Below are 11,182 nucleotides of genomic sequence, written 5' to 3'. Positions count from 1 at the left end.
AACTGCTGAGGCTGAAAAATGAAGCCAAAACACGAGTGCCAAAAGTTGCAGTTCACAGAATGGCCATTTGAGGCTGGATTCGCTCCCTTAATCAAATGCACAACCTTACAGTAGGGATAAACATGTTTGCAGCCTGGTGCGAAAAACATTTTGGTCTGTGTTAATTTAAACTACTAAACGCTGGACTGTGAGTCATTCCAACATATAAACTCCACCTAACTCCAGTGATGAGTGACAGAGAATCCTATCTTTAGGCACATTGTTACTAGCAGCCTGTCACAAAAACACATAATTCGTTCCCATTTTTTAGTTGACTCTATAAAAAATACCAAAGGTAACATAGATTGACAGACATAGACATATTTTAGCACCAACACCGTGATTCCCAAGCCGCTATTATCTGAAAACTTGGCATATCTCAGCAAGGTGTGCTGCATGTCTGTAAAAAATTTGTTGAAAGCGGTGGAGGACAAAAAAGGAAGTGGCCTAAAGAACTATCTACAGCAGATGAATAATACCTGAAAGTCATGTCTTTAAAAACCATTTCAGCCAAGACCTGACATAGGACCTAAGAGATACAGATCTTGATCTACTGTTAGCTGAAGCCTCATCAGAAATAGTCTCAGTAGAAGGAAAGCTGTCAAGAAGCCATTTTTAAGGAAGGAAAACAGAGAAAAAACAACTGGCATGAAAATCTGTCAAGCATGGTGGAGGCTCTGTCATGGTTTGGGGCTACATTTCAGCCAGTGGTGTTGGGTATCTTGTCACACTTGATAGAACTACAAGTGCAGAATAATAAAGTTACATTTTGACCCACCACAAAGACTCCTGTACTGAACGAAACAACAAGAAGTCTTGCAAGAAGTCTGCATCCACTTTTACCTGTAGTCTATGAAAGTCCTCCCAATTTTGGTGGGTTGAAGTATTCATAGACTTCCCTTCGGTAGCAAATTTAACAACAGAACTTTCACCAAAACTGCATGGATAGAGTTGACAGAGTAAACAAATACAGTGAATATGCCTGAAGGACTTGTTCCCATATTCATAATTTTCACAGTCTTTAACCCGACAAACTAAAAAACAGGGTGCATTGTTTCATCAGAAGTTCCATGCATGTGTCGTGCTGTGCTAAGAACATGAATCCATCTTGCAGTGCAGTGACTATGTTTGTGTGGGCTGCCAGCAGTGGTAAACAGTCTGATCCCTCACACTTCTATCAGGGTCAGAGTTCTGGATGGAGGCCAGCAGGGTTAGTGATCCTCTCCCAGCTCTGCTTCGCCTTCTCTCCCTACAAACTTCATTTTTTCCCAGCTTTGAGGAAGGATTAGACCCGGTATACAAGACCAGACTTTTCAAGCTGAGTTTTAAGCTGTTGGTTTCATTATTTTTTTCCAAAGTTAAAAGTTAGACTTAAACGCCCTCCTGCTGTATTTAGAACACTCTTTTAGCTTCTGTTTTCTCTGTAACATTTTTAAATTTCGGTTTTTCACCTCTTGCTGTCAGATTCGATGGCACTTGGAGTGCTAAATCCACAGTTAAAGAGCTCCTTAAGTGGGAGCAAATTTTTCGACAGTGGTTATGTAGAGGAACTACCACCTCCTCTTCAAAGCTACCTTTGTTTGACCATTTTTACATGCTTTTGTCCTGCATACCCCGTCAACATTGTGGCTTTGGTCTTCTCTATCATGGTAAGTCTAAACAATAAAACTTGATGGGGTTTTAATATCATGTCAGACCATGGGCGGGCAATTAATTTTCCCAAGAGCCCACAGCTAACGACTGATAGTAGCATCTACTCTTACCAGTAGCAGTTTATAAAGAGATAAATACTGAGCAGAGTTCAGCTTATTGCTCTGGTCTTCCACAATAGTTCCAGTGTGTCACGTGGCCCCTTGGGAGAATGAATTGCCCACGCCTCTGTGTTAGACTATGCATGCTCTGTGCTCTAATATTAAGGAAATAATGAGTCAGAGAGAAATGAAACATGTTCTTGTCCAGGCTGCTTTAAATGTAACGCTTACACAGTGTTCTGATGTGCTGGACCCTAAGATGTAACCCAGTCACACAGACACCTGCTCTGCCCATCAAACAAACTTACTTCATCTTCCGCTTTGGAAAATTACATTTTCATGCTGCCTGTTGATGGAAATAAACTTTCACTTGGCAAATAAAAAAAAAACAAAAAACAAAACCACTGATTAAACTTTTTTCATAGACTTTTCAGAGAGCTCTGCGTACCACATTTTGTGTTTTTAGCAGATTTGCCGGTGAGTTTTTACTCTTTACAGTGATTTCTCTCTTCCAGTCTAGAAACAGTTACTACAGCGGAGACTACGAAGGCTCCAGGCGGCTGGGCAGGAACGCGCTCTACGTGGCTATTGCCTCAGTCATCATCGGGCTTCTCATCATCGCCATCTCCTGCACTGTTCATTTTACCACAGTAAGACAGCCTCAGCACTGTTGCCACTCATAAAAACTTCTCAAGTGAATTTCTAAAAACTTTATATTGGAATATTGCAACTATAACTTGAGACATGACCCTACACATAGCTAATTTCATGAGTTATGTTAGTACTATTATTATTGTCATGCGTATTAGTGAAAGTCAAGTCAATGATTTTTGACTTGACTTGAATGAGGGTGACAAATACAAGCCTAATCTTTTATTGGAACCTTAATATTACAGCGTAAAAGGTCACATTAAATATATATAATATACACTGCTCAAAAAAATTTAAAGGAACACTTAGATCTAATGTGTTAGGAATAAAAGGACGCCACATCGTTTGATGGTACTGAGTAGCTCGTGTAGCCCCCCATGTGCTTGTATGCGTGCCTGATAACATCAGGGCATGCTTCTAATGAGATTGGAAGATCTGGATTAGGACATCACTGAAACTGTGGACAGTCTGAGATGCAGTCTGCTTCAAAATGGCCACCATCGTCCCTGTACCCAAATCCTCCACCATCTCCTCATTGAACGACTGGCGACCTGTAGCCCTGACCCCCATCGTAAGCAAATGCTTCGAGAAGCTGGTCAGGGACTTCATCTGCTCTGCACTACCCGACTCACTGGACCCTCTACAGTTTGCATACCGCCACAACAGGTCCACTGATGATGCCATAGCCCTGACACTACACACTGCCCTGTCACACCTGGAGAAGAGAGACACGTATGTGAGGATGCTGTTTGTAGATTACAGCTCAGCATTCAATACCATCGTTCCCTCGAAGCTGGACAGGAAACTGCAGGATCTAGGACTGAGCAGCTCCCTCTGCAGCTGGATCCTTAGCTTCCTGTCTGACAGACGCCAGGTGGTCAGACTGGGCAGCATCACCTCATCCCCCATCACACTGAACACTGGTGCTCCACAGGGGTGTGTACTGAGCCCTCTCCTGTACTCACTCTACACCTACGACTGCACAGCCACTAACAGCTCCAACATCATTGTGAAGTTTGCGGACGACACTACAGTGGTGGGTCTTATCACCAACGGTGATGAGACGGCTTACAGGGAGGAGGTCAGCGCCCTGACCCACTGGTGTCAAGACAACCATCTCACCCTCAACGTCGCAAAGACAAAGGAGTTGATAGTGGACTTCCGGAGGTGCAGAGAAGTACACACCCCCATCACCATCAACGGCGCTGCTGTGGAGAGAGTGAGCAGCTTCCGGTTCCTTGGCGTACACCTGGCTGAGGATCTTACGTGGTCAGTACACACAAACAAAACAGTGAAGAAGGCCCAGCAGCGCCTCTTCTTTCTCAGGAGACTGAAAAGATTCGGCATGAGCCCCCGCATCCTCAGGACCTTCTATCACTGTGCCATTGAGAGCATCCTCACTGGATGCATCACCACCTGGTATGGCAACAGCACCGCCTACAACTGCAAAGCTCTCCAGCGAGTAGTGCGGTGCTCTGAACGGATAATTGGAGGTGAGCTTCCCTCCCTCCAAGACATCTACAGGAAGCGGTGCCTGAGGAAAGCGGGGAGGATCATCAAGGACTCCAGTCACCCCAGCCATAAACTGTTCAGACTGCTTCCATCAGGAAGGAGGTTCTGCAGCATCCGGTCCCGTACCAGCAGACTGAGAGACAGCTTCTTCCATCAGGCCATCAGACTGCTGAACACGTCATAGACACCTCAGCTTCACTACTGGAACTTCAACATTATGCACTCCACACTGTATATAAATGCCACTTGTTTTGCACATATTCAACTCTGTATATTTTATATATTTTATTATTATTATTATTATTATTATTTTATTTTATTTTTTTACTATTTAATTTGTAAAAATGTGTATACACACACACACACACACACACACACACACACACACACACACACACACACACACACACACACACACACACACACACGTAGGAAAATATTTAGTATACACATCCAGAAATGCATACACTATTATATATTGTACATATATTTATTAGTTTCAGGTTGGCCATTCTTGTATTTTGCTCGTTTGTGTTGTTGTGTTTGCACATCTCTGTTGCTTGTGGGGCTCGCACACAAGAATTTCACTTGCATGTGCTGTGCCAGTGTGCCTGCACATGTGATGTGACAATAAAAAGTGATTTGATTTGATTTGATTTGAGATGCAATCTGGTGGCACTGGATTGTCTGAAACATAATGTCCCAGAGGTGATCTGTTGGATTTAGATCAGGCAAGTGTGGTGGCCAGTTAGTGGTATCAATTCCTTCCAGGGAACTGCCTGCATACTCTCACCATATGAGCCTGGGCATTATCATACACCAGGAGGAACCCAAAACACTGCACCAATATAAGGTCTGAAATGTGTCCAAGCATTTCATCCTGATACCTAATGGCAGTCAGGATGCCGTTGCATAGTCTGTAGAAGTCTGCGTGTCCCTTGATGGATATGCCTCCATCACTGACCCACCACCAAACTACTTATGCTGAAAATTGTTACAGGCAGCATAACATTTTTCAAGGCTTCTCCAGACCCTTTCATGTCTGTCACATGTGCTCAGGGTAAACCTGCTCTAATCTGTGAAAAGCACACGGCGCCAGTGGTGAACCTGGCAATTCCATTATTTTAGGCTAAATGCCAGGTGTGCTTCATGATATTGGGCAGTGAGCACAGGGCCCACTAGAGGACGTCAGGCCCTCAAGCCACCCTCATGACAACTGTTTCTGATTGTTTGGTCAGAGATATTCACACCAGTGGGCTGCTGGAGGTCATTCTGTAGTCCTCATTCTGCTTCTTCTTGCACAATCGAGCAGTTACTCCTGCTGACGGGCTAAGGACCTTCTACAGCCCGGTCCAGCTCTCCTGGATTCTCCTCCAAGCTTTTGAGGCTATGCTGAAGGCGCCTAAAGGTGCATTATATTGTAAGGTGGACCCTACAATAGTACATACAGAGAAAAACCCAACAATTATACGATCGCCTATGAGCAAGCGCTTTGGCCACAGTGGGAAGGAAAAACTCCCTTTTAACAGGAAGAAACCTCTAGCAGAACCAGGCTCAGGGAGGGGCGGGGCCATCTGCTCCGACTGGTTGAGGTGAGGGGAGAAAGAGGGCACAAAAGACATGCTGTGGAAGAAAGACAGACATTAATAACAAGTATGATTCAATGCAGAGAGGTGTATAAACACATAGTGAGTGAGAAAGGTGATTGAAGAAGAAATACTCAGTGCATCATGGGAATCCCCCAGCAGCCTACACCTATGGCAGCATAACTAAGGGAGGATTCAGGGTCACCTGGTCCAGCCCTAACTATATGCTTTATCAAAAAGGAAAGTTTTAAGCCTAATCTTAAAAGTAGAGATAGTGTCTGTCTCCCGAATCCAAACTGGAAGCTGGTTCCACGGAAGAGGGGCCTGAAAACTGAAGGCTCTCCCTCCCATTCTACTTTTAAATACTCTAGGAACAACAAGTAGGCCTGCAGAGCGAGAGCGAAGTGCTCTAATAGGGTGATATGGTACTACAAGGTCATTAAGACAAGATGGGGCCTAAATATTTACGACCTTGTATGTGAGGAGCAGGATTTTGAATTCTGGATTTAACAGGAAGCCAATGAAGGGAAGCCAAAACAGGAGAAATCTGCTCTCTCTTTCTAGTCCCTGTCAGTACTTTTACTGCAGCATTTTGGATTAGCTGAAGGCTTTCAGGGAGTTTTTAGGACATCTTGATAATAAAAAATTACAGTAGTCCAGCCTGGAAGTAATAAATGCATGAAGTTTTTCAGCGTCACTCTGAGACGGGATATTTCTAATTTTAGAGATGTTGTGCAAATGGAAGAAAGCAGTCCAACATATTTGTTTAGTAATAAAAAAAATCCTGTTTTGACTGTTGTCCCTGTTGTGTACCTGCTGTTAATTTAATTAACATCAAAGCAGCTGAAACTAATTAACAAAAGCTTCTGTTACTTAACTGACCAGATCAATACTCTGATTACAGAGTGTACCTTTAATTTTTGGAGCAGTGTACAACATGTAATGCATATCGAATAAATATAATATATAGATTTAATTGTACATGGGAGACTTGCCACTACTGACTATTCACCACTACATATAATATAGAAAAATTAGTCATTCATTTAATGTACTTTGTGTTGCAGATGGATTTTTAGTGCAGTGGATGCAGAGAGAGCAGAGAGTTGAAGACTCATTACGAGCTCAGGTGCCAACGAAAGGATTCAGACTCACCTCATGTTTACTTTAGCCTGTACAGTGCTTACTTTACTGTCTATGTTGTTCCTTACAAAAAATCAGTGAATGTAAAATCTGGTGGGCATGTAGACTTCAGTGACTAATGTCTTTCCAGATTTGATTGCAAAAGGCAGCTTTCCACAAAGGTGTAAACAATCCACTGTTTACTGTTGCTCATAGCTCGAGTGATAAAGATCCTGAACGTAATGCCTTCTTTAATGATAATAAAACCAGTTATGTTAAACCACAATGGTGGATAAAGAATCTGAAAAGACAACAACTGATAACAATGAAATATGAAAATAATTTAGGCGTGTAGAGTATAACTTACAAATGTATCTCTCCGAGGTAGAAGCCCAATTGACCTTTTTAAGAACACAGAGTGTCTTAATTAGCTTCACTGTATTTATAGATAATCCCCTGCTGTGCATCAAACCTGGAATTATTATGAAAATGATTGTGTAAACAAACAAATGTTATTTTCATTCCTGTAGCAGTTACAAAGAGCATGTGAAATATGTGTATCGCAGTGCAGCGTATCGGCGGCCACCATGGTTCACACAGAGACTTTTGGAAGAATAAATAATTCATAAGAAGAATAAATTAATTTTTCCTCTGATGACAGAAATGTTAAAACACACAATTGTGAAATCAAATCCAGTCACAAGTTCTGCTTCTGTAGCTTTATTTGCCTAGTGTGATGATTGATTATAAACACAGCAGTTAATATAAATGTAAACCAATGCTGGAAAAATTATATTACAAGTTATATCCCTGACTTTGTGCCTCGTGTTTATGATTATCTACAATTGCTGTTTTTTTATTGTATTTTTTTTTTTTGCATGAGACTTAAAGATGTGTTACAAACTTAGGCTGTGAGGTTTAAAAGTTGCTTGCATTTACCAGACAGCAAGGGTCTGATGAGAGAACTCCTGAAGATACTACACAATGGGAAATAAAGTATCTTGTAATATTTTGGGGGGACTTGCCCCATATTTGGACTGGATGTTAGAATATTTGGCATTTGGTGTTTACTCTTTTTCTTCAGCTGTGTTCGCACGAGCCTGCTGCCTAAATGCATTTTTAAAAATATATGTGTATTAAAATCAGTTCCAGACATTTCTTGCCACTTTAATTATTCTGTCTTGTTGACTGAAGAGCTATTGCTGCAGTTGCGTTCCTTCCTGTGTGGTCTGTCACGACTGAGTAAAATTTGGCATTACAATCACATAAAAGTAAACTCAAACCAAGCATCATGTTACATGCATTTGAGATCTCTATGTCTGCACCCTGTTAGACCCTACGACCTATCGCTTTTCAATAATTTACCCTGAATACACACAATTCAAAGTATTTATACAGACCTGCACAGCCTCAAGTTCACAACTTGAGCCTTGAACTACGACCTTCCATGCCGGGACTTTTCCCTGTAGTTTGATATGTCGCAGCATATGCCCAGCTAAATATAGCAGATCTGCCCTCTGTGTGGCAGATTGCTCAGCCTCTCACATGGTCAAACAAAACTCATCCTTTCATGAAGCAACATAAAGTGGCCTAAAGGTGGGAGGGAATAAAGGGATGATTCAGACAGGTTTAAGCGGGAGAGTCATGATCCTGTACGTCCATTTCAGTCTCAACTCATGACTCATAACTGTTTTCTTGTTGCTACTGAAAAACAAGCCTTTCAGACTGTTTTCATATATTGCACAGCTATCTGCAGGGTAATGATGCTTTCCCTGGTCCCCAGGGAGAGACGTATTACACATACATGCTCCACATATAGAGAAACTAAAATCTGCAGTTTGCAATTTGGTTTGCAGTTATGCAGTGTTTTTTCTTCTTCTTCTTTCAAACCTATCTCCTACTTGCAGGTGCAATTCATAGCAGTCCCTCTGATGTAACAGGCCCGCTGCCAAGTTTCAGCAGTTATTCTAATGCACTTAACAAATCACTTTTGGCAGTAATCTTGTTCTATTATCTCCCTTTACTTGAAAGAGAAATGCAGCGTGATTGTAGTGCAACCTCTTTGATGTCACACCAAAGCAAAACGCGAAAGGACGGGATGGAAAAAAAAAAGATAAAATGAGCGCGGGGATAAGGCGACTTGAAAAGCACTTTGTAAGATTATCAAGGATCAAGACAGACTTTGTGACAGGAAAATGACGACCATAATATGTGCCGAAGAAAATTTCACACATGCACAATTAATTAAAATAGTTTCCATTTATATGTTTCATGTTGCCTCAAAAAGAGATTATGACTTCCATCTTCGTGAGCGCGCTGCTTTTATTCTTCTGCACAAGAATAGTGAATCATATTATTTTTCAGCTTGCATTCACATCAATAATTCATCATGAAGCTGTACTGTTGTGTTGTTGGCCGCATTACAGCCGGTAAATTTGGAGAGCACTCCATGACTCATGCGAGGTGCGCATAAATAGGCCACTCAAACAAGTCGCTTCCATTAGCACTGCATAGACCCTTCATGTGTACATATCGCATGACACATTCCTCCTATCCGGCAGCGGTTTGATCTAGTTGGAATAAATGAAATAGGATCACTGTGGGAACGATGCTGTGCAAGCAGAGAAAGAGCGATATGCATTTAGATACCTGATATTCAAAAACGAAAAGGTCCTTTCTTCTTTTTTCATACTAAGACTAGAATTTCTACCATGCATCTGCCAGCCAGTCAGGTTGAATTCATGTCCGCTTAGTCACATATAGTTTAATGATGACTGGAATTTAATATCGTCTGACTATTTCAGAAAGTGCTGATCTGCTGGGATCAGCACAAAAGTAAAGAATCAGAAGAGCGTCTCTGAATGTACAACATGTTGAACCTCGAAGCAGATCAGCTACAGCAGCAGAAGAGCACACTGTGTGCCACTCCTGTCAGCTAAGAACAGGAAACTGAAGCTACAGTTCACACAGGCTCACCAGAACTGAATAACAGAAGACTGGAAAAATGTTTCCTAGCTTGATGAGTCTCAATTTCTGCCACAATATGTGGATGGCAGGCTCACAATTAGGGTAAAACAACATGAGACAATGGATCCATCATGGCTTGTATCAACAGTTCAGGCTGGTACTGTCATGTAATTGTGTGGGGGTTACTTTCTGGGGCACCTGAATGCCAATTACCATTGTTTAAACACCACAGCTGACCTAAATATTACTGCTTACCACATGCATCTATAGGATAGGTAAAATGGGAGATTTCCATCTGTTTTCTGGGTTACAGAGTTTTTACAAACATTATGATGGAACTGATGGCCTTTTCAATATGAAATGTCACCATGTTTATCCTATCGGACATTTGTGATATTAATTAATTCTTGTGTTATTACCAAGAAAGTGTTTTGTTGACCCTTGACAACCAAAACCAAATCAGTTCTTCCTTTTAGTGACGGTGAATGACTGTCAAATCTGATTAATTATGATTATAATTAATTATTTCTATTGTGTTCCAAAGAATGGGACTGATGGATGGGTGAAAAAATGGGTACTGTTGTTAATTTTCAAAATGTATATTGTTTCTCAGAATTAAAGACTTTTGCCTCAATTTTTAAAAAAATTCCATTAGGTCACATGCTTTGGGGTAAATGGCATAAGCTAGATAGATAACAAATAGACACAGTAGCCTATTTCAGATACATTTGGATCATGAACTTTAATATCCATTTCTCTCGCAGCTCTATTTTTGCTGTGATGCTTTCACTGTGAAACCCTCCACTGGTTTGACCAGACAGCTTAGACTGCCTGTTAGCTGTGCTCTATTTAAGGTCCAGTGGGTTTTTATAGCTATAGTTTTACCTTCTGGAAATGTTGTCGGGGACAGTGTGTGAGCATCAAACACAAGAGTAAAGTTGGGGGCCTGACCTCATCTTTACCCTGAATACAATCCATAATATCTGAAGAGTGCTACCTTGAACGCCATCGTCGTTACATTTAATGCTAACTGACTAACAATGAAATTGAATTTGTTGACGCTGAAGGTCAGCACATTTGATAAAATACATTTGCAGTCGTTTGAGAAAATGTCAGCCTGTATTTGTAGAAGTCTGCTGTGTTAATAGGGGAGCTCAAAGACACCCACGTCAACAATGATGCTGCTTATGCCGACAATGACTTTGGCCTCGTGAAGCACTCCCAAGTCCTGATCATTACAGATGCTAATGGTAGTTTAGGTGGATGGTTGTTGAGAGAGATGATTACCCTGTTATGTAAGAATTTAATAATGTAATGCGCTCAGGCTTATGAAATGGTGCTGAAAAAAATGTTTGGGTCAACATTTTTTTATACTATTGTCATTTTTTTGTTCATTTTTTATGGGCCTGCAATTTTTTTTCCAACTGAGACTAATTAAAAAAAAAATTATACTTTAAGCACAAACCAAAAACTTTTTTTCTGACGTGCTGCAATTTGTCCTGTGCATGAAAACTGTGATCACACAGAACACAAACAATGGCTGTTGACATTTAC

The 11,182-nt window shown here is 41.2% G+C and overlaps 1 protein-coding gene across 1 annotated transcript; it reads left to right on the top strand.

Annotated features, from left to right (window-relative positions):
* Window positions 1-1,214: 1,214 nt before the first annotated feature.
* On the top strand, window positions 1,215-8,489 carry LOC146669471 (transmembrane protein 233). The gene is made up of 3 exons (XM_085406084.1): window positions 1,215-1,688; window positions 2,306-2,440; window positions 6,607-8,489. Exons 1-3 carry the CDS (start codon window positions 1,509-1,511, stop codon window positions 6,616-6,618), a joined length of 327 nt encoding a protein of 108 aa, XP_085262210.1. The 5' UTR covers window positions 1,215-1,508; the 3' UTR covers window positions 6,619-8,489.
* The last annotated feature ends 2,693 nt before the right edge of the window (window positions 8,490-11,182 follow it).

Source organism: Rhamphochromis longiceps, linkage group LG5 (genome assembly GCF_057381845.1).
Source record: "Rhamphochromis longiceps isolate RC_006_pf linkage group LG5, R_longiceps_female_GT1.1, whole genome shotgun sequence".
NCBI lineage: Eukaryota > Metazoa > Chordata > Actinopteri > Cichliformes > Cichlidae > Rhamphochromis > Rhamphochromis longiceps.
The sequence above is the reverse complement of the archived record's forward strand: the minus strand, read 5'-3'. Positions and strand labels throughout refer to the sequence as shown.

What these genes read in the sequence shown, in the direction of transcription:
- LOC146669471 (XM_085406084.1), top strand. Translation starts at nt 1,509, where the DNA reads ATGGCACTTGGAGTGCTAAATCCACAGTTAAAGAGCTCCTTAAGTGGG. An exon ending in CTTTGGTCTTCTCTATCATG is followed by an intron (nt 1,689 to 2,305) that starts GTAAGTCTAAAC and finishes TCTCTCTTCCAG; the next exon opens with TCTAGAAACAGTTACTACAG.